The sequence below is a fragment of the Furipterus horrens genome, unplaced genomic scaffold (assembly GCF_987537825.1).
Source record: "Furipterus horrens unplaced genomic scaffold, mFurHor1.1.pri manual_scaffold_3, whole genome shotgun sequence".
Lineage (NCBI taxonomy): Eukaryota > Metazoa > Chordata > Mammalia > Chiroptera > Furipteridae > Furipterus > Furipterus horrens.
Window position 1 is genome coordinate 175465216 of NW_028327173.1, and position 24547 is coordinate 175489762.

The 24547-nt window shown below is 35.0% G+C and overlaps 1 protein-coding gene and 1 pseudogene across 1 annotated transcript in view; both read right to left on the reverse strand.

Moving 5' to 3' along the window:
- Nucleotides 1-24547, reverse strand: part of WDHD1 (WD repeat and HMG-box DNA binding protein 1) — a 62505-nt gene that overhangs the window by 24076 nt on the left and 13882 nt on the right. The window contains exons 3-14 of the mRNA XM_090270908.1: nucleotides 24267-24418; nucleotides 23490-23601; nucleotides 23264-23314; nucleotides 22157-22252; nucleotides 19198-19290; nucleotides 18294-18400; nucleotides 17750-17891; nucleotides 8102-8309; nucleotides 5839-6023; nucleotides 4406-4590; nucleotides 1632-1873; nucleotides 13-150 (exon numbers count right to left, since the gene is read on the reverse strand). Of these exons, the coding sequence (XP_090127034.1) occupies nucleotides 13-150; nucleotides 1632-1873; nucleotides 4406-4590; nucleotides 5839-6023; nucleotides 8102-8309; nucleotides 17750-17891; nucleotides 18294-18400; nucleotides 19198-19290; nucleotides 22157-22252; nucleotides 23264-23314; nucleotides 23490-23601; nucleotides 24267-24418 (1711 nt within the window). The remainder of the gene's footprint in view (nucleotides 1-12; nucleotides 151-1631; nucleotides 1874-4405; nucleotides 4591-5838; nucleotides 6024-8101; nucleotides 8310-17749; nucleotides 17892-18293; nucleotides 18401-19197; nucleotides 19291-22156; nucleotides 22253-23263; nucleotides 23315-23489; nucleotides 23602-24266; nucleotides 24419-24547) is intronic.
- On the reverse strand, nucleotides 13847-15936 carry LOC150016793 (upstream-binding factor 1-like protein 1; annotated as a pseudogene).

Below are 24547 nucleotides of genomic sequence, written 5' to 3' on the forward strand. Positions count from 1 at the left end.
AATTTATCTTGCCTTCAGCTGAAAATCCAACCCATACAAGGTAGGATTTTCTTGTAAGAGGAAGAGGATCACCATGCAAAATTTGTTTTTTCTTCTTCCCCATCTCTAGCAGATAAACTCCAAGGCACTGATCCCCATCAAATCCTGTTCCTAGTGAAAAAATATATATAAGGTATCAAAGGTTATTTAGCTATAAAGCAGTCTAAATTATATTCTGTGAATTGAACTGATTTTGTTTCTAATAGATTAACTAGCACTACTTTTTATAGATAACCTACCTAACTTGGGCACCATTCAGGCACAAGAGGCTGAATACTAAATGTTACATGGACTATATAAAGTGGTTATAAAGGTAAATCATTCACTCAAGAAATATTTACAGACAGCTTACTATGTGCCAGGCACTGGGCCTACAATTGTAAACAAGACAAAAATCACTGTTCTCATGAAATTCATATTCAGGTAAGAGACTACAAACAAATGAATTAAAAAACAAAAGAACAAAAAAATGCTAAGTGCTATCAAAGAGTTAAAATAATAATGTGATATAGAGTCCAGACTGAGTGGTTACTTTAGATTAGCTAGTCAGAGGTGCCTTCTTTGAGAAAGTGAAATTTAAGCTGAGCTATGAATGGAAGTTGGAGCCAGCCATCCAAATGTTAGGAAAAGGAGCACTATATAAAGAGAGGACACACCTAATGAAAAGGTCCAAAGGTGGGATCAAGCTTGGTGAGTTTAAAGAACACAAAGAAGCCAGTATGGCCAGAATGAGTATCAAGAGAAAAAGTGACAAGAGATGAGTTTGAAGAGGCAGGCAAAGATCAGATCATGTAAGACTCTGTAAGCTATGATAAGAAACTTGATTTTTATTCTAAAAGCACTGGGAGGAGGAGCCACCAAAAGAGCTGAAGTAAAAAAGAAAATCAGGAGAGTGATGTCACAGAAGTCAGGACAAGAAAGTATTTCTGATAGAATTATTCTCAAAAAATATGCATAAAGAAATAATCAGTAACCTTAATAAAGCTAGTCTGCATATAGTGGTGGGGACTGAAGAGAGAATATGAGATGAGGAAAAAGTAGCAACTTTTTAAAAAGTCACTTCAAAGCTGTTTTGGTTCTTCAGACTGGCTAGTTTAGTTTTTGAGACATTTAAACTCTAAGGATTCTTTTAAGATACAGACATGCAAGTAACGAACCGAACTCTACCTTGAAATTCTTTCTCTAATATAGTTCTTCTATAAATAAAATGTTTTCACTCTTATTGCTATTAGTGAATACAATAATATTCTATACATTTAAAAATTACACTAAAAAATTACAGCCCTGGCTGGTGTGGCTCAGTGGATTGAGCACTGGCCTGTGAACCAAAGGGTCACAGGATTAATTCCCAGTCAGGGCACATGCCTGGGTTGCAGGCCAGGTCCCCAGTTGGGGTCATGTGAGAGGCAACCATACACTGCATTGATGTTTCTCTCCCTCTCTCTAAAAGTAAATAAATAAAATCTTTTTAAAAAATTACAGATTCAAAACAAATGCAAAAGGAGGTATATAATCCAAAACAAAGAGAGAAAGGGGGAAAAAAATCTAAGTAATTTCCATGTTTATTTTAGGTTATGGTTAAATTATAATACCTCTATGATAAACAATGAAAAGCTGTTCTCCACGTCCTGCCATTGACACCACAGGCCCAGGAAGACTGAAGATCTCTTTCTGAACACCTCCAATAGAAAACAATCGAAGGAACAAGGTACTAGTGGCAGCGGCAGCCCATCCCTGACCAAGACATATGGCTTCAATATCCTCATTCTCAGGCATGTCTACCATCCACTCTTTGCTTGAATCCCAAGAACTAAAGTGTAGGCAGTGAAGTTTGCTAAAAATTAAAACAAGATAGAAATAATCAAACTTTCATATTTGAAATTTTACATATATAACTAATCATGACACCCAGTAACAAAACCAAATAGTTTTTCTGTTATACACAAGTAGTACAAGAAATGTCTTTAAGAAAGTCATTATGAAACACATTTTAAATGAACTGTACTAAACCATTAACAGCCATGTAATTGAAGAATATTTAAACATATAGGAAAATGGTCACAACATAATGTTAAATGAAAAACAAAAAAGGCTACAATCTGCCAAGTATGATCCTAGGTTTTAAATGCATACAAAAATCACAGCCAAATTTTTAAAAATGAAGAAGGCTTCAAAATGTTAAGCAATAGTTTTCATTGCCAAAAAGAAAATAATTAACAAAAAGAGAAAAAAAAAAGTCACATATAATCCCACTAGTGAAATTACCAACCACTGTCTATAATTTGTTTCCAGTCTTTCTTTATCTTTGCATATGTATGTATAAAATTTACTTATATGTATGTGTATATATGTATGTCTATGTATACATATACATGTAAATAATTAAACTTTGGCTTTGAAATGCATATACCATAATATTGTTAATCTCAGGCAATAATGACTTTCTGAACAGTAATTTAAAAATTCAATTTTAAAATAAAAAGGTAATATACATGGCTATGAAATAATTATCTAGGAAAAGAGAGAAGAGTATCTGAAATCAAAATTATGCATGCAAATAAGTTCTAATTATGTAAGATATTCTGAGCTAGAAACAGAGTCAACAATGATTTATTTTTAAACTAATTTAATTCAATAAGGTACTTAATTGATTTTACAATATATCAATTAAAAAAACAATTAAAATGTTAAAATGACCTAATACACACCTGAAATTAATATAATATTGTATGTCAACTGTAATTGAAAACATTTTTTAAAATTGTTTTTAGGAATGACCTAATACAGTGTTTCTCAGACTTTAATATATGCTCAGTCACCTAAGGATCTTGTTAAAATATATTTTCTGATTTAGGTCTGGGCTGGGGTCTGAGATTCTGTGTTTTCAACAAGCCTTAGGTGAACCATGCTCCTTAGTCTGCAGACCACACATTGAGCATCAAGAAGCTAATATATCTAATCAGAAGAATCTGAATTTCAAATCACCTGAGAGTAAAATCTATGATTAAGTGTATAAATATAATAATCAGGAAAGCGCAAACTGGCTGAAATAACAAAAGGTTAATAAAATTTCTTCTTAAAAAACAACAACAAAAAAATACCTCTGCATGTGCTGCTTTTCCATCGTAACTTTTCATCTATCTATCTACCTACCTACTGAAATATATAAGAAGTCCAAAATATACTAAGATAAAAAAAATCAAACAGATAGCCCTGGCTTGTGTATGTCATTTGGTTGGAGCATCGTCCTATAGGCTGAAAGGTCACAGATGTGATTCCCAGTCAGGGGCACATACTTAGGTGTGGGTTTGGCCCCCAGATAGCATGCATACAAGAAGCACCCCCCACCTCCCCGCAACTTCCTCTATCTAAAAGAAATAAAAATATATGCTTGGTTGAGGATAAAAAAAATTGTTTTTAATCAAAATAAGTAGTAATAGTAACATTGTGTGTGTGTGTTTAAATTTTATTTATTTTAGAGGAGAAGGGAGGAAGAAACAGAGTAAGAGACACATCGGTGGGTTGCCTCTCGTGAATACCACCACAAGGGACCAAACCGACAACCCAGGCATGTGCCCTGATTGGGAATCAGACTGATTGGCTTCAAGGAACAATGCCCAACCAACTGAGTCACACAGGTCAGGACATGTTTTTCTTTTTTAAAGAAAAGTTTCAAATCTAATCTATGTTGACAAAAAGCAAAAACAACAAGAACAAAACAAACAAATAAAAAAAGCCCTGATCAATAATTTTCCAAGGCTGGGAATGGATATACTGCGAAGAAATATGAGGGAACATTTTTGAGTGATAAAAACTATTTTGATTGTGATAATGTTATCTCAGTACATACACATTTATCAAACTTATCAAACTGTAAATCTAATATTGGTGCACTTAATTGTATATAAATTATGCCTCAATAAGTAAATTTAAATGGGGGGGTTCATACAAAAAGAAATCTGAAAGGATACATATATTAACAGTAGTCATATCTAAGTAGAATTATGGAGGAAACTTTCATTTTCTAAAAATTCTGTACTTAAGTTTGTTTATTTACAATTAATATATATTATTCTTATACTAATAAAAACCAATAACAATGTACAAAACAGTCCGATCTGTCTTGCATTTCAAATCATGTCATGTCATTTTGACACGTAGTTAGAAAATATAACAAGGAGACAATCAGGCAAAAACAGACATGTTTTGGGGTATTATGGATGGGCTAACATTTATGCTAAATTCTTCATTCTGAAATTCTACACTATAAAAGATGTAATTTGGTTTTGTTAACTTTTTGTACTGAACCTCAACTGTATCTAACAGTTTAACAGTGACTAACTCTTCCTAATAATCTCAAATTTACCTTGCTAGTTCATCAGTGCTTTCACATGCAAACAAAATAGCTTCATGGGAAAGATCTGCTATTGTATAATTCAAAGTGTTTGATAAGTGCGTTGCATGGTGAATGGAGGTATCATGGAATTCCACATCTATGGCATTGTCTTGCTCATCATTATAGCAGCGAATGATTCCAATAGAGTTCCACACCTACAAACATGTAAGGTTAAATACAAGTCTGAGAAAAACTAAAGCTCTAAGAATCAGTAGCCCGAAGTTGTACAAATTAACAAATATTATAATTCAGTCTGTATCAAGGTTTAAGTCATAGGAACAACCACAGGTCATCTACCTCTAAATAGATTCAGGTAACAGTAGTAATATCAGCGCTACAATAACTAATTATTCTTCTCCTCATGAGAAGAAGGTACATATAACACAAATTTATTAGGAAATGGAATATTTCATTTAACATTCATAATTATATTACTGTCATTAAAAAAAGACCACTTTACAACTGACCTTTGAACAACCAAACCCTTATATACCTCAAAAGAAACATTTTAAAAATTTATTTACTTAAAAAGTATGGCTGTAAATGACAGCATATTTTTCTATTCCAAATAACTGGTTTATATTATAGGAATAAATATACACATTTTAAGGCAACATAAATCAGTATTACTTTGGAAATCTTTTCTTCCACCATGAACACTATAGGCTCACAAGAGGCCCTAGTATTGCCTTTACTCCATCATAAATATAAGTTTATGTAAATAAAGTAGTTGACAATAATAAAAAATTAAGACTTATTACTAGATGATGGTTACTGACACAAAGTTTTATTAAAATAAAATATAACCTTTAATATTTACATATAAATTTCTGCTAGGCCTGTACCTTTCAAAAGAACAACAAAGTCCTCAGTGGAAAACCTCAAATAATGAACAAATTAAAATATTAAACTTTTTTAGCTCTCAGACTTAAGACAAAAGCTAATATTCACTCATCCTTTCAGGAAATATGTATTTAAGGCCTACTGTGCCGTACTTTGTTCTAAGTACTAAACAAAACAGAAAAGTCTTTAACCTTGGGGAACTGACCTCTAAGTAGTATTCTGGAGTCAGTATAAACTCCTATATGAAAACTAATATAATATGAGAAATAAGGTTTAGAAGTATAGCCAAGAGGTATTACAAGATATAGTCACATTTACTTACGTTCATTATATATCATTTTGCAGAGCAAATTTTATTTAACACAATTTTCAATAATAAAGCTAAAATAAGACTAAGGCTTTGATTTGAGTTCACCATAAATCAACCACAAAATTAAAATCAACTAAAGTGCTCCAGGCCAGTTTTTAAAAAATACTGTTTACCAAACTAATCAGCTACAGTGAGAGGAAAAGCTTAAAAGTGAGATAAAACTTTTTAGAAGTATGGGCGCAAGGTTTACCATGAACCTGTGAGTGAGATGCAAGGGTGTAGAACTTGACTGAAATGGCTTTTGCCGGGGCGTTGGCACAGGCCCATCATAAAGTGGCCTTTGGGGTGTCGCAAGTGGTAAGTTGTAAATGCTGTCTGCTTGATCATCCTCCTTCTCTTTGAGAAGACTAGAACCAGTTTTGAGCACTGTAATATCTAAAATACAAAGGATTATAATTAGAGACTCAAAAACCAATGATCTGGAAAAAGAAAAGCATTACAAAATCTAATAACCTTTTCACTCATACTTAGTAATACTAACGTGTTACTTGCCTCTTCACTGTGTTCACATTTGCAGTGATGGTGCAAAAGCCATGGAGGGTTAAAGTGTGCCTCTTCGCATTAATCCAGTCAGGAGCATCGGTCTGCTAGTGGTCAAGGCACTGTTAGCCACCACTCAATTTCAGTAAAATAGAATTTTATTAAATATAGATCCCGCACAGATTTTTTAAAATGTTCTCTGTGCTAAAATGGGAAGTGTACATAAAACATGACAGTTGTCTCAGAAAAAAAAAACCTTTGAGCAATTGAGTTGTAAACTGAACTGTTTTTTTTTCATGAGACACCATTTGAAATAATGCCAAATAAACTATCATTACACAGACTTGCGTATTTGGCAAACATTTTCTTGAAAATGAATAACTGAAAATTTGTTGCCAATGATAGAATTTGAGCTTACAAATGGAAATCAGCATATTGGGAAACTTGTGTCCACCACCATGAGCTCCACTGCTTTCCTATATTTAAAATCTTCTGAATAGATTGGTGATACTACCAAATATATTTTGGATAATCCATCCATTTTTAGGAAGGTCCACAAACTTCAGTAAACCAGTATTTACCAGATTACCAATACATATGTTATAAAATCAAACATGAAAAAAAGAGTCTTTCAAAGTCAAAGTTAGACCAATGGATTTTAATGTAATAGAGTTGAAAAGTTCATTAAAAAGTTTTCAGATTCCATATTGCAAATAATATTTAATTTTAGTATATGTGCTGCCAAAGCAAGAATGCAAGTAATATTTAAGCTTTCATGTGTTTTTTTTGTGCAGTATCAAAAAGAATATCCACAATTATTTGAATAGACTGTTAAAATACTTCTTCCTTTTCAAACTACATGTTTCTGTGGGACTGATTTTTCTTCATATACTTCCAGCAAAAACAATATATGGCAGTATAATGAGCTCTTGAGACTAAATCATTAAATATTACTGTTCTATAAACCCAATATGACTTAAATGCAGTTACTGCCATACGTTGGCATTTTACTTGTTAAGATTCAAATGTATTACATTAGTTGTTGCAACAGGCACTTTATTTAAAGGTTTTTAAATTACAATCTTAATTTCTTTAACAGATGCAGTACTATTCAGGTTATCTATTTGTTCTTGAGTTAGCTAGGGAGTTTGTATTTTCAGAGAATTTGTCCATATCATCTAAGTGGTTGAATTTGTGGGTACAAAGTTGTTCATAATATTCTATTATCCTTTTGATATTAATAGAAGTGCTGTCTTACAGAAACATAATGTGGGCTCCATATGTAATTTAAAATTTTCTAGTATCCATATTTAAAGTAAAAACAGAGACAATTAATTTTAATAATATATTGCATTTAAAATACAATTTTAGTATGTACTCAATGTAAAAAAGGACTAAGATATTTTACATTTTTTTTGTACTATCTTGAAAATTCCGTTGCATTATATACTTAACATCATTTTTTTTCCCACTTAATATCATTTCTTAAGTCAAACTAGCCACATATTGAAATTGTGTTCAATAGACACATCGAATAGCGAGATTTATAGGATCTATGGTGATGACCCCTTTTTCATTACTTCTATCAGTCACTTATGTTTTCTCTTTCTTTCCTGGTCAGTCAGGATAGAGATTCATCAATTTTATTGATCTTTTCAAAGAAATAGCTTTTGTTGCATTGACTTCCGAAATACTTATTATTGTGAACCTCACTAAATTCTGCTTTTGATTATTTCCTTTTCTCTTCTTGCTTGGGGTTAATTTTCTCCTCTTTTTCTAGTCTGCTAAATCAAAAACTTAGCTCATCATTCTGAAACCTTTTCTAATATAAGTATTCAATGCTACAAAGTTCCCTCCTACGTACTGCTTTAGCTACATTCAACAAAATCAATAATGACTTTAAATAATAGTAATAAAAAATTGAAAATATTAATCAACAGAATGGATCATAACATCCACAAATTAATTCATACCAACTGAGTTTTCATCATCTTCTAGGAAGTGACTTCGCTGTCTAGGACGACCTGAAGCCAGCATGATATCATCATCCTCATCATCATTTATAATCCCTTTTGAAAAAGAGGGGGTTTCGACTGCATTGTCATTTAGTAAATCACCAGCATTACTTGTATCATCTCCATCAAAAAGATCATTGTAATCCTTTTCCACTCTGCTAGATACCTTAAATAAATTAATACAAGTTAAAAAGTATTAGTGAACTATTTTGATCAACTCAATTACTCAAAAGGCAATCTTTTAATATGCACCTATAAACTCTACTAAGCAAATGTCCTGATAAGAATAGTTAGTACATTTACTTATGAGGATTATATTTACATAAGACTTGGTCCTTACTTTAAATGCCTTAACAGTCTACAAATGGGGCAGGAGTATAGGACAGACAAGTAAGTAAAATACTGTATATACCCAAATAAGGCAAAGTTTTATTCCTCAAAGGTCATAACCCTGATTATAAGAAAGTCTTTCACTTACTATTATTTTGAACAAAATTCTGCATATTTGCTTTAAATGATCTCAGTTAAACCACACCAGCCAAGGCATACCATAAACATTTTAGATGGAAGTACATATGATTGTGTTCTAGAAAACTGTTGTTTAATAAAATGAGAGAACAAAAAAATACCTTTAAATTCATATATTTAAACATATGACTTGATAGGAATTAAATAATTACAAGCTGGTTTGGCTCAGTGGATTGAGCGTCAGCCTGCGAGCTAAGTGTCGCTGGTTCGATCTTCCAGTCAGGGCACATCAGAGAAGGAAAACTCTGACTCCAAAAAACCTCCGCTGCCTTGCGGCATACCTCTTCAGGGGAAAGGCTAGGGGAGTAAACCCCGACAGAAAATCCGGAGCCGGAGTCCCTAAGGCGGTTTGACGTTGTAGTCAACACCGGCAACTCCTGCGGCGCACCTGAAGCCAAGCTGTATTGACTCCGTCTTTCCCTTGGACCCTTCAGCTGCGAAGAGAGGGGAGGTCTGCTGCATGGGCAACAGCAGACCCTCCATATCACCCTGCCCAGGCTCTGTAGCTTCAGCTTCACTGGAGAGGACACTCCAGCGTCATCGCAAGATGTCGATTCAACACGGGAGGAGACAGATACCGTGTCACTCCCGAGTCGGACTGCACAGCCATTCTCGGCGGTGCAGATAGACTCTTAAGAAGCTACACCATCGTCTCTCGAGACGGACGGCTGCCGACATTCCCTCACTTATCGCGGGTATTGCATTCTAGACCCCACCCCCCGCAATAGGTGAAAATCCGCGAAGTAGGAACCTTATGTTTATTTTAGTATTTATGTATATTTTAAGGCTTTATAAACCCTTCCCACACACTTATAAACCATTCCTAGTCCCTTATTAACCTTTCCCACTCCCTTATTAACCTTTTCCACACGTTTATAAACACTACTTATGTTCTTAAACATATTCTACACTCCTAAACCTACGTAACTTTAACAACATACGTATGCAGTACCACAAAATCCCGCGATATAGCAAAAAATCCACGATAAATAAATATAATATTTTTTAAAATCCCGCGATACAGTGAGGATGCGATAAGTGAACCATGATATAGAGGGACTACTGTATAATTATTTCATATTCCTAAGAGTGTATGTACTCAAGTTGGTCAAAAAATTTGGGGGGGGCTACAATCTACAAAATGGGTTTTCCTAAAACTTCCAGATGGCAGCATAGGTAAACACGGCTCACCTTCTCTCACAACATCATCAAAATTACAACTAAATTATAAAACAATCATCACTCAGAACCGTCAAAATCGAGTTAATGGAAGTCTGACAACTACAGAATTACAGAAACTACATCCATTCAGACTAGAAGGAGGGGTGAAGACGCAGAACAGGCTGGTCCCACATCCACGTGTGGTAGATAAAAATTCAGGACTATCTCGGGAGCGAGGAATCCCAGCCCCACACAAGAACCCCTAGCCCAGGGTTCCAGTGACAGGAAAATAAGTCCCCATAACTTCTGGTTGTAAGTACCAGCAGGGGCTGAGTCAGTGGAAGAAACTGCTGGAATCCCAAGCACTTCCTCTTTAAAGAACTCACACACAGACTCTCCTACTCAGACTCACTCCCTCTGAGCTCCAGCACTGGGATAGCAACTTGAAAGGCACCAGTGGCATTAAGGGAGAAACTGAAGTGTCTGGCATCAAGACGAGAGCTGGGGGACAGCTTTCTTCCAGAAAGAAAGGCCATTGTCTCTTTTCTAAACCCTCCCGATGGCCACAGAGCCTACAGAGGCAGGTGCCATATCTGAGACTCCATCAACCTGGCTAATACTATCTGCCCCACCCTGGAGACTACCTGAGACTCTGTTCCAACCGATTTACCAGCCCACCCAAACTGTTAAAAGAGACTTGCCCATGTGAATGGCTGGTCTTGGCTTACCCTTCACAATTCCTAAATCCTTTCAAACAAGCAAGAGGTGACCTCAGTGAACCCCCAGCCCCAGTACCTCTTGGTCAGTTGCCCCAGGACCAGCACTAGCAGCAGCCAGCTTAGATTCACAGTGTGGCCTCGCCTGGGAATCTCCAAGCCCAGCACAAGTAGCAACCATCTCAGATTGCTTTATAGCCCAGGAAGGGTGGCCTGAGGCAAAACTCAGCTGGGGGCTGACCTTGCCCTGCACCACCCGGGAAAGCCTATAGCCTGCACACCCAGTGGACAGCTACAGACCATGTTGGAGCATTACCACCCTGCACCTGCACAGCTGATCCACCACAAAGGGTGAAGACTGCTGCTCAGTGGGTACAGCCAATCCTTGCTGCTAATTGGCCTGGCTAAACCCCACCCATTGACCTGCCAACAGCAACCAAGGCTCAACTACAAGGAAAGGGCATACTCAGCCCACACATAAGGCACACCTTGAGTACCCAGCTTGGGTGATAAAAGAGAGGCTGTGCCACAGGACACCTACTACATTAGGCCATGCTACCAAGACAGGGAGTCATAGCACGTCTACCCAACACAAAGAAACAAACACAGGGAGGCTGCCAAAATAAGGAAACAAAGAAACATGGTCTAAATAAAAAAACAGATCAGAACTCCAGGAAAAGAACTAAATAAAATGAAGATAAGCAATCTATCAGATGCAGAGTTCAAAACACTAGTTATAAGGATGCTCAAGGAACCTAGTGAGGACCTCAGCAATGTAAAGATCCAGTCAGAAACAAAGGATTCACTAATTGAAATAAAGAACAATTCACAGGAAAACAACAGTTGAGTGAGTGAAGCCGAGAATCAACTTAATGATTTGGAATATAAGGAAGCAAAAAACAACCAGTCAGAACAAGAAGAAAAAAGAATCCAAAAAAAATGAGGATAGTGTAAGCAGCCTCTGGAACAACTTCAAGTGTTCCAACATTCGCATCATATGGTGCCAGAAGGAGAAGAGACAGAGCAAGAAATTGGAACTCTATTTGAAAAAATAATGAAAGAAAACTTCCCTAATTTGGTGAAGGAAATAGACATGCAAGTCCAGGAAGCATAGAGTCCCAAACAAGATAGATGCAAAGAGGCCCACTCCAAGACACAACATAATTAAAATGCCAAAGATTAAATATAAAGAATCTTAATAGCAGCAAGCGAAAAGCAGTTAGTTACATACAGGGGAGTCCCTTGTCAGTTGATTTTCCAAAATACACTTTGCAGACTAAAAGAAATTGGCAAGAAATATTCAAAGTCATGAGAAGTAGGGACCTAAAGCCAAGATTGCTTTACCCAGCAAAGATATCACTTAAAATCAAAGAGCAGATAAAGAGCTTCCCAGACAAGAAATAACTAAAGGATTTCATCATCATCAAACCATTATTATATGAAATGTTAAAGGAACTTATTTAAGAAAAAGATCAAAACTATGAACAATGGCAAAAAATATATATCTATTAACAACTGAATCTAAAAAACCAAACTAAGCAAACAAGAAGAGACAGAATCATGGATACGGACAGAGTTTTGATGGCTGCCAGATGGGAGGGGGTATGGGGGAAAGGGTGAAGAGATGTACAAATAGGTACATACAGAATAGCCAGGGGGATGTATAGTACCATATAGGAAATGGAATAGCCAAATAACTTATATGCATGACCAATGGACATGAACAATGGTATTAGCATTGCCTGGGGGAGAGGGGGGCTGTTAAGTGAAAGAAAGTAAAGGGGGAAAAACTGGGACAACTATAACATAATCAATAAAATATAGTTAAAAAAATTTTTTTTAATTTTCTTATTAGAAAATGTGTCTTGCCTTACATTTATGATGAGGGCCATTAAGAGTTCTTGTGAGAGAAATATGTACTATGAAGAGTGAAAGAAAAAAGGGAACCCTGGCAGGTGTGGCTCAATGGATTGAGCACCAGTCTATGAACCAAAGGGTCACCACTTCGATTCCCAGTCAGGGCACATGCCTGGGTTGCATGCCAAGTCCCCAGTTGGGGGCGCACAAGAGGCAGCCACACACTGATGTTTCTCTCCCTCTCTTTCTCTCTCCCTTCCCCTGTCTCTAAAAAGAAAGAAAGAAAAAGAAAAAAGGGAAACATGAGCAATTCTGAATAGAAGATAGAAGGTTTTCTATAAGACGTGACTGTTGAGGGAGAGTAACAGGGAAAATGAGACAACTATAATAGAATAATTTTAACTAACTAACTAAATAAATAATTTAAAAAAGAATAAATTGTCCAAAACAAAGGAGAAAAAAGTGACCCTTGAACTAAAAATTTTACAATTTACTTTTTGTCCTTTATCAATGTTTTAACATGAACATAAATTAGTGAAACAGCATTATAAAAATGAAAATAGTCCTCTGCACAGCCTCTGCTTAGTTGTTTTTTGATACCTTCCTCCATACTTGTAAATAATATTGCAGTGCTATTTTTTTTATTTTTCAGTTTTAATCATTATTTATTTAACAGATCTTAATGCCCTCTGTTAGGGAAGATAAGGATTTGGTGCCATTTTCCAACCCCCACGTATACATGCATAGTATTGTCCTACCCTAATCTTCCCAATATAGATATATTCTCATTTTGGCTGGATCTACATACAGCATTTAGATTATGACCATGTAAATGCTATTCATGGCTGAGTAAAAATAATAATAGCAACACTTATAAAGTATTGTGCTAGAGACATTCTAATTCTTTTTGTTTGTTTGCTTGTTCTGACTTTTTTTTATTAACCTAAAAAATTATTTCATCCACAATAGCAATTGCGATAAAAACCCCAACAATTTTCTTAAAGGCAACTATCCTACCTCTGATCAATTTAATCTTCCCCTCCCTAGTTCCAATGCAAGAGTCCTAAGAGACAGTTTCCCATAGGTCATTGGCTCATGGGTAACCCTTCTACCTCGGGCAGGCAAAAGATGAGGAGAGTAAAACTTCTCACCTCAGAAAACTCAGTGTCTAATCCAGTGTGCCCTCCTCCACAGCCCAATAATCTCATTGCTTATTCTAAGAACCTTAATTGCATGGAGTTTCTCTGGAGGGTGGTGGATTGGGGGTATAAAGGAGAGCCAGAAGGTCTTGCACAGAGATGTCTTCTTTCCAACAAGTCCAATTTTATTTTGAGGAGGGAAGGAAAAAAGGAAAAAAATGTAAAGGAACAGGGAGAAGAGCCTTTTAACATGATGTCAATGCCAAAGTTCTCTGTCCCATCATTTAGGGAATGAACAAAGCTCAATTGGAGTTTGAGCCAGAAGTGTCCCCTGAGGAAGATGAACTGGAGCCGCTGCCCTCACATTCTTCATCTTCATCACCACTGCTGGAGTCTGAGGAGCTACCGCCTTCTGCCTTTTCCCCACCTTCCTCATTTTCTTCTGCTCCCGTGAGTCATGAGAATGGCCCCAGTAGTCTCTGATGATTCTGTCTCTGGAGCCTGTAGCACCCCCTGCTGCCCAAGCCCTTCTGGCAGAGCCCTTGCTGATGGAGACCGCACATCAGTCCTGATGATCTTTGGGTCCTGGCCTCCATTCATGTTCATGTTCTTCACTTAGTGTAAGTTCTGTCTGTAAGCAGTGTATTTTTCAGGAGACGGACTCTTGAGCCAGTGATCCCAAGTACCTTGTACTGCTTCTGCAGCTCCTCAGCCCATTTCTCATAATGCTCCTTTTGGCTCCACAGGATGTGCTGCCAGTGTCTGCCCATCTCCACCATTCTTCCTCAGGGCCAGGTCTCCCAGCTCCCTACTGGCCCACAAATCCTGGTAAAACTTCTAGTATTCGTTCACTGGGGGCTTCTTGGTCTCTCCATTGAATTTTTTTTTAAGCCTCACCCAAGGATATATTTTTATTGATGTGAGAGGAAGGGGGACAGAGAGACAGACAGATAGACATCAATATGAGAGAAAAACATTGACTGGTTGCCTTCTGTATGTGCCTCAACTGGGTAACAAACCCACCTTTTGGTGTACAGGACAATGGTCCAATTAGCTGAGCCACCAGTTTTCTGGGAGAGACTTCTTTCACATTTTCCTAAAACTTCTTTTGGGCTTTGGCTGGGCTCTTTTGGGGCACAACAGATTTCTTGGAGTCCTAGACAATACTGGAATGGTCTTTCCTAAATTAAGCCAGTTTCTCCTCAAACTCTTGTTTCTCGTTCTGGAAATCTTGAATATATTTCAGCTTCATCTGCTCTGGAAGCTCATTGTATTTCTCAGACAGGACCTTGGTCAGCTCCAGGTTCCTGAGTTTGGGGGACATTTGAGAGAACAGTAGCTACTTCTCGTTGAAGAAGCAGAGGTAACCAGTCATGGACTTCTTGGGTACGTTGGGATGTTTCTTGCATTTTATGCTTTTGTAGGAATTTTTAACGTGTTCTTTAGCTTCCAGGACTAATTCTTTCAAAGCACAAAATCTATCTCAAGTTATAAGAAATTCCTAACCATTTGAGTTTGTACATTTCTCCAGAAAAACCATTAAAAGCAACTTTTTCCCAGTCCAGCTGTGACTGGGTTGTTTTGAATATGTGGTTGTCATTGGGTGGAAGGTGATTCTCCATGCACTCCTATAGCTTTACAACGTATTCTTTACACCAATGCTATCTTTAGGTCTTTGGACCACTTCCAAGGTCCCAGCAGGATCTCAAACTTTGTCACTCAACACTCACCTGGTGAATTAGTTCTGGTTGTCTTGCAGGGTGTGTGATTCTAAGTTTCTGGTGTTTGAAGAATGATTTTATTACATATTTATTGAGAGAAGATACCAGATTAATCAGATCTTTTACGGAGGCAATGTTTCCTTAACTCCATTGAAGAAGCATCCCTGGACCACTCTAACTCTCTAGGAACTGTGTTGATCTTCCAACCACAGGGTGCAAAGCTCACATGACTTCTTCCTGATCATCATTTTTTTATCTCTAATTCTTTATACATAATTTATTTAACCCTCACAATTACTCTAAATGCTGGCATTATTCCTATTCTCATTTTACAGACATAGTATCTATTTTATGATCATGTTTCCTTTCTTTTACAACTTTTTGTTTTTCCTGGAGTTAAGAATCTTTTCCCTTTAGTTCTTTTTTCTTGAACAGATTCCCCTAAGATGATTCTTCCAATCTCCTGCCTGAAAAACATAAGACTAGTTGACAATGCCCTGGGAGCCAAGTATAAAAAGTGAACTGGGAATTTCAACACTTAAGCATATACAGTTTTATTTAATTCTTTTCAGTACAGTATTTTCCTTCACCCAATGCCAGTAAACTATGAAGTGTGCTTGAACCAAAAACCTTCTCTATTTTACCTTTAGTAAAGAATATATCCCCAGCATTTTACCAGAATGTGTATATGGGTGAAGAAGGGGAGTTACCTAGCTGTGCACACTGATGTTGAGACTGGAGAGATCTACTTGCTTATTAAAACAACTCTCCTGTTTTCAATCCATTTTTATCTATTTTTTATTTATTTTATTTAAAAGCTTTTATTTATTTTTTAGAGAGAGGGGAAGGGAGGGAGAAAAAGTGTGAGAGAAACATCAATGTGTGGTTGCCTCTCACACGCCCCCACCTGGGGGCCTGGCCTGCAACCCAGGCATGTGCCCTGACTGGGAATCGAACCTGTGACCCTTTGGTTCACAGGCTGGCATTCAATCCACTGAGCCACACCAGCCAAGGCAGCTCACTTTTACAAGTACCTAATGATATCGAATTCTGAATCTTTGGGGCATCAGCTGGGCAAACTGAACTGCACCTCAGTTTTCCTCTGCTGATGTCTTAGGATTCAACTTTTTGAAAAGGTAAAGTTAGTTTTCAAGCATCCTTCTATTTTCCAGCCTCCAAAATATTATCATCATCATCTCTTCAAACTGTCTTCCTTGGCCTTATAGGATTGTGCATTTTAAAAATTCCTTTAGCCCTGACCAGTGTGGCTCAGTTGGCTGGGGATCATTTCGCAAAGCAGAAGGGTCACTGGATCGATTCCTGGTCAGAGCACATGCCTCGGTTATGGGTTCAGTCACCAGCTGGGAAACATGCAATTGATGTTTCTCTCTCACATCAATGTTTCTCTCCCTTTCTTCCTCTCTTCCCTCCCCTGTCTCTATAAAGAAATAAATAAAATTTAAAAAATTAAAAAATAAAATAAAAATTCCTTTAGTGTAGTGGGGGTTTCAGATATAAGGTATCTGAGCAGAAATAAAAGCATGTATAAAGTCTGCAATCTTTAACTGGAATTTTAAACCAAGACTTGAAATCTGAATGGGTATATCTGCCAGTTAGGGAGAATAATGAACAAAAACAAGGAGGTATAAAACAAGGTGGAATGTTTTTTACTTTTCAGGTCTCCACTTTTTTAACATACTTTTTTCTTGGGCAGACTGTTTAAAGGAAGCCTCCAGTAAGGCTACGTGTCTACGCATAAGAGATACAGGGGTAGCTCTAAGAGTTAAGGCTAATTCAGAGCAGAAAAAGTTTATCGGCCAAAACTAAGTCACAATTAACTCTAATTTTTAGTTATAAAACATTTACAGACATACTTCATTTTATTGTGCTTTACAGATATTACATTTTTATAAATTGAAGGTAAAGACCCTCCATCGGCAAAAACATTACGACACACTGAACGATCAGAAGATGGTTAACATTTTTTAGCAATAAAGTATTTTTAAGTAAGGTATGTACATTATTTTTTTAGACATAATGGTGTTGCACACTTAATAAACTACAATATAATGCATATAAAAAATTTTAATGCACTGGGGAACCAAAATAATTGTGACTAGCTTTATGTGATTCACTTTACTGCAGTGGCCTGGAACTGAACCCACAATATGTCTGAGGTATGCCTGTATTTAACTAATAATCCCCAGAACAACAGGATAGGAAAACAGTATTTCACAAAGGTATTCCTTGGAAAGTCAAGGAGTATTAATAGGCATTATACGGAGGGAAAAGTTTCTCAGTAAAATATATTTGGGAAGCATTAGGTTAAACAATATTAACCAATTTTCTTTACTATAGGATCATTACTGAATATAGTCACATAAATTATAATTTTCCAAGAAAATAATGTAGTTTGTGGTGCTTTCAAAATCCATTAACCATAGAAAGACTTTGAGTAAACTGTTCTACCATATTATTTATTACCTTACTGTTTGGTATCTTTCCATTGGGATTACAAACATTCTCCAGGAGCCCTAGATTTCCTTCCGCATCAGTATAAGCTATTCGACCACAAGTAGGATGCCAAGCTAGGCCACAAATTGCATAACCTTTCTCATGTTTCACCCTAAAAATTAAAAAGTAAGTTCATAAAACACTGTCAAGAAAAATATAAACTATACATATTTTATGTAAATTTTCGGTTGAAAAGGTTAAATGGTTATAAATGAATATGGTGTCAAATGGGTTCTTAAATTATCAGAGGATCACTTCATAAGTTATATAATTGTCTAACAACTATGGTATAAACTTGAAACTAATATAAAATAATACCGAATGCCAACTGTAATTAAAAAATAAAATAAAAGTGGTCAAACAAATGAATCAATAAAGCTTAAATGACTTATTACACACTAATAAGTTCTTGTTTGCATTTTGACAATCTAATAATTACATATTTGAAATGCTTCATAAAGCAAAATCTAATTGAAATAAGCAAGAAAAAGACAAAAGATACATTGAATCATACCTTTCCATGCACTCTTTGGTTTCCACATTCCAAACTATAATCAAACCGTTAATACTCCCTGCAGCTAAATATTGCCCACAAGGAGACCAGGTTACTATATTGAGAGTCTATAAAGAAAAACAATAAATACCAATTTTGTATAATTTGAAACAAAACACTCACCTTACCAAATCCAAATTTTTATAACCCATATTTGATGTACTCCATGTAACTTCTAATTAGATCTGATAAACAAATTGCAAGACAAAGTTTGCTTACTTCTTTCTTTTTCAATCATTTTCAACTATCACTAGCAGCTATAAATTTATCATGACAAAATTATACTGGCACAATTTTAAAAACAAAATCTAAAACTGTTATTACCCTAGAAAGATAGAAAAACACAAGATATCCTTATAGTAGTTGCCATCAAGATAAAGAGAACTAATAAGTGAAGTGAACCTTAATAAGTCACTGCTCACTTACTGGGCCTCTATTTCCTGAACTTGCAAAATGGGTGGATGAGAGAGACAATACAGACCAACAACCTTCCCTGCTCTAAAATTCCAGAGTCTATGATCACAAGTCTCAGTAAAATATTTAAAAATAAAGGTCAATTACTGAAATCGTGAGAATAGCTTGTTCTGATACTATGCTAGGGTTAAATTTGACTTCTTATAACTTGAAAGATTTTCTTATCAAATTTCACAAAGAAGAAAGATCAAATAGGACCTAGCAAAGTCCTATATATTGTCTAGTTATTGGCTGAATGAAGAAAGGCTGAGAGGCAGAAGAAGGTGGATGCAGGCATAACAGTTTAGAGTTGTTCTCCATTTCTAACAATATTTAACTGCAACTGTATTTAGGAAAATCATGCATTAAATTTTCTCTTTAGCCTACTGAAAGTGTCACTTACAAAACCTACCTGAGAGATGAAATTATCTGAAAGATCAAATTGATTACTCCAGGTTTCTCTTCTATATAACTTAACAGATTTTTCCACAGGAACTGCTAGTAACTATTAGAAAACATAAAGTGCTGTTTAAAGAGAAGTTTACATTAAATTTGAAGAGAAAAAAAGACAGAAAATTCATCCAAATAAACATACAAAACATAAAAACAAATTTGCATTTTAACTGGCAACTAACAAAACTCAGAAAAATTACTTAAAATCTTGATAAGCAATAAATGAGTGATGGTCACTCTATTGCTTGCACCAAAAAACAGAGTACCTGTAGTTACTAGTATTCTTAATTCTATTGTTTAAGGTATCTAAACCCTTTGAATCTAAAAATTCATCTAATTTACTGGAAGGAAAGAAACAGAGACAGAACACTTTGAAAATCCTAAGGAAATTTATCTTCCTATGTATTCTTCCAAAGAAATAGACTAGTAGAAAAAATAAATATAATACATTCTTTCCATGTTTATTTTTTTTTTAAAGTATTATTCACAAACAGAAAAACTATGTTAATTTTATTAATTTTTAAATTAATCAGATAAATCATCCCTGGTCAGTGTGGCTCAGTTAGTTGGAGCATCATCCTGTAGACGGAAAGGTGATAGGTTCGATTCCCAGTCAGAGCCACATACTGAGGTTGTGGGTTCAATCCTGGTCAGAGTGCCTATGAGAAGGCAACTGATTAATGCTTCTCACATCTATGTTTATTTCTCTCACACCTCTCTCTAAAAGCAGTGAAAAAAATGTCCTTGATAAGGATTAAAATAAGTAAATAACATTAAAAAAATTAATCAGACTAATGAACGTTTTATAAGCAAAGAAAAAATACATACTGGATTCCTCCACTATTTATTATTTAACACAGAATGTACATTCTTAAAAGTTCACATGACACAAAAGGGGATACGTTGAAAAGCAAGTCTCCCTTCCATACCTAAATTCTGTTTCCACTTCCCAAAGGCAAATATAAGCATAGGCTATACAAGAATGTACACATATATACAAGTACATACACACAATTAATAAACAGCATTTTTCTATACCTATTATTCTACAGCTTGATGTTTCTTAATTTCTCTGAAGATTTATTTCAAGGGAGGGTATACAGATATATCACATTCTAACAGTTGTGCAGTATTCCACTTTCAGGAATACTACAATTTATTTAATTAATTTCCTAGTGATGAACCTTTTGGATATTTCCAGTCTTTTGCTACTATAAACAATGATACAACATTTTTGTTTTAAGTACCCTGTAGTGCCTATGCATAAATATACTTATAAAAATGAGCCTAGAAGTAGTACTGTTGGTCTTTAATTCTGACAAAAACCACCACACCCTCTTCCACATAGCATATAATCAAACTTTTGATCTTTGACTATCTGATTAATGAAAGACTCTCACTACAGCTTCAATTTGTATTTTTTAGTACAAAAGACTGCATATATTTTCACATGTTAAAAGCCATCTGTATATCTTTTTCTATACACTATCTGCTCATGTCCTTGTCTAACCTTTCCCCTTTTTTTGAAGACCAAATTAGCTTTATTAAGCAATTCATAAATCTTATAGGTGTTCTCCCCATTTTTCTATTTGGATTTTATTGATTTATAACAACTCTTTGTATATTAATGAGATTATCCCTTTGTCATATTGTTTCAAACTTGTCCTTTGACTCTGAAATACTTTTTAATATGAAAATATTTACTTTTTATATTGTTAAATTTATTAATCTTCTTCAATTTCACACAGAGAAGTTGTAAGAATATAGCCATGTGATAGGAAGCCTCCAAGATGGTCCTCAATGATTCTCACTTCTGATATTCATGTCTTTTGCCAATAGTTACTACATCTCCTTTTCTCCACCTTTACCATACACTAATTTCCCATATATACTGATTCCATTTCTCTGTTTAATAGGTTATCTGTCTATTCATGAATCAGTAGCAAACTTTTAATTCCCATAGCATTATCATATGTTATATCTCACTGGGTTAGACTCTATCACTTTTTGAAGACTTTAGTTTTCTATATGGACTTTAAGATCAGCATTATCTGATTTCCTCAAACATCTTACTGATATTTTATATTTGAATGTCTTCCAAACTACAGAATTTAAGGAAGAACTAAATCTTTCTTTATATCAAAACTTTCCTAAGGATGGGATATATTTTTCTATTTAACAAGTCATCTTTAACTCCTCCTGCTAGCATGTTAAAGTGTTCTTTATAAAGATCTTTCATATTTCTTACTAAGTTATCACTAGTTATTTTATTTTTTCATATAAAAATTTTTTAAAAATAAAATGTTGTTTTTTCCTACTGTATTTTCTAAATGGCTGTTGTTATACAGGATTGTTATTGGTTTTGAATATTAATTTTGCTTACAGCTACCTTACTGAAGTTTCTTCTTATTATTAAGATTTTCCCTCAGTTCATTTCCTTGGAATTTCCATAAATACAAGCATTTCATTTGCAGATGGGCATTCTCCGAACTTCTCATACCTTTCTAGTGTCTAACTGTATCTGCTAGTACACTCCAAAATGTTAAACACTAATGGTAAGAGTGAACATAACGAGACTGTTTCCAGAGTCGTACCAGTAAACATGAATGTAAAGAATATAAAATTCATTCACGCAAAATGTACTCTTTAAAAAAGATTCTTTAAAAAGCTGAACTATTTCCTAAAAGCACCTCAACATTAATTAGTTGGCCTGGGTCTCAAAAATTTATAATCCAAATGAAATATTACAATTCAAAGTTATTCTTAATTGACTATGGGAGCAGGGGGATGGGTGGGAGAGGGGAAAATTGAGACAACTGTAATAGAACAATAATTTTAAAAACCTATTCTTACATTCACACTTGAAAAGAACTGAAACAAATGATTCTTCTAAAGGTTGAAAAACAAGAGTCACTTACCTTCCCACTTTTTGGCTGCCAAGCAAGTCTGCAGATTGATTTTGCATTTATCACATCATTGGACTTTCGTAGCAGTGGCCAACTAATAGCACATGTCTAATTAAAAAGAATTATTTCCCTTTATAAAAATCCTCCCCCAAAAATATGCAGAACTGAATTATTTAATAGATGGATTTCTTAAATTGATATATAGCTCAGAAAAAGGCAACTTAACTCACTTTAATTTAATTATGGTAATGTTTGACTTATCTAAATTACTTTAAGTCCTTCAGAGATATAAAGAGCATAAGTCTTAAATAATTAAATGAAAAAAAACATTTATGTAGAATAAGTATACACAATACTCATTGAATAAACATACCTCCACACACATAAAAAACCCAATACAGTATATTAAAATCTTGACATCTCTACAAAAATATACATTAGAGATCTACTATAAAATGTTATGGTGCCAAAATGAACCCTACTAAAAATAGTTCAAGAATGAGGGGAAGAAAGTGTGGCTACTGAGGCATATTTGTGGGAATATTTTTCTCATCACCCACATCTCTACAAATGCCAAGGCCAAGGTCTCTCTGACTGCCCAAGGAAAAATTAATTGTATCCCCTGCCAATATGGAGAGCACCTTCTTCATACCGCCTTTAAAACTTTCATAGAAAACAAACAAACAATAATTTAAAAACAAAAAGAAAAAATGTTTTATCAGGCTGGGTTAGAATACTTGTTATGTGACTCTCCAAATCAAGTGTGGCCCATGTTTTATTTTATTTTTGTATCCCCAACATCTAGGGCCCAACAGATGGCAATTAGTTTACAAATATAATGACTGAATTTCCCCCACTGACTTACAACACCTAAAAATGAAATATAAATCTATCATTTCTCTTGTGATTGAGTACAAAAGCAGTTAAGTCTTCAACATATTTACTTTTGCATTAGATTATTATGGAGTTTGATCACAAAAAGTTTTTAATGCTACTCAAAAGAAACAAACTATAAAGAAAAAGAATTACTAATTTGACCAAATAATACAATATGTAACACTCAATATAATACATTACGGAAATGGGCAAAAAGTTTTAAATTCAAATTGATGAGTTTACCTGATCTGAAATTTGCCACACTCTGGCAGATCCATCACAACTAGCAGATGCCTGCAGGAATAAAACAATAGATTTCTCTACAGTTACAGCCATAATACTATATGAAAACTGGTTCGATTAATAAATCAAAGTGTCTTTTTATTAACTGTGAAATTTTCTGCTAATTCTCTTACAATTTTAAACATAATCAAGAAAAATGCAAAAAGAAAGGAGGAAAAGTTATTACCAGAAAGACGTCCTTAGGATCCAAGGAAAGACTTAAAATAGGAGCTTCATGTCCTCGAAATGTTTTCTGTTGGCTGCAATCCATCACGTCTACAACTTTGACTAGAAAGTCACTATGAACAGTAAGAGTGATACATGAATGCCAATACAAAAGATTCCTAAAAACTATGATCCAAATATTTCAAAATCACAAGAATGCCATAATTTCTTTACAGCAATTTGTGAAATTTGACAGCCAAATTTATTGACCCATCTTTTAGTTTTGTTCTATAAAGATGCTAAAAACACAAGTCAAGATTTCGAATTATGTTAAAACAAATACTTCCTAAGTGGCTTCTATAGTTACATTTTAGGCTTTTATTATTTGCTAATCGACTTAGTCACACCATTTTTAAAAGGGCTATACCTTTTACTCCACCTCAGTGAGTCAACAATTACATTTTTTTCCTATGACAAATAAACATCAAGGGAAAACACAAAAATCTTGACTGTAAAGGCCTGGTTCTACCTAAAATAAATTTTTAAATTTTGTCCCAAACTATCATCTTCCCCAATCTTCTTCATCATTTATAAACAGACTGTCTGCAAAGCAATATATAGATCTCAATTCACAAGAAGCACAAGTTTGTCCTCAAAAATCTTTACTAGTTAAAAAGTTTTTAATGTAAAAATGAAGCGAACAAAAATGAAGAGAGTCCTGAAAATGTTACCCTGAAAGCAACGAATGAGGCCATTCTGTTCTAACATTATTTTCCTTTCTGATATCGAAGAGCCTTACCCAGCTCCAGCAGCGATTTTTGTACCATCACTATTAAAAACCACATGGTTTGCATTTGTGGTGAAGCGAGTCAATATACCATCTGGAACTCCTTCAGGAAATGTATGGACTTGAATAGTATTGTTAGATACCGCAGTGACCAATTTTCCACTCTAAAAGGAAAATACTGGTAAGAAATATTGACAAGACAAATCTAAATTGACTGAGAATCTCTCCACAGTTAAAAATCCTTAAAAGCAAACAAACAAATGAAAAACTTTTAAGTATAATTCATGTCAAGA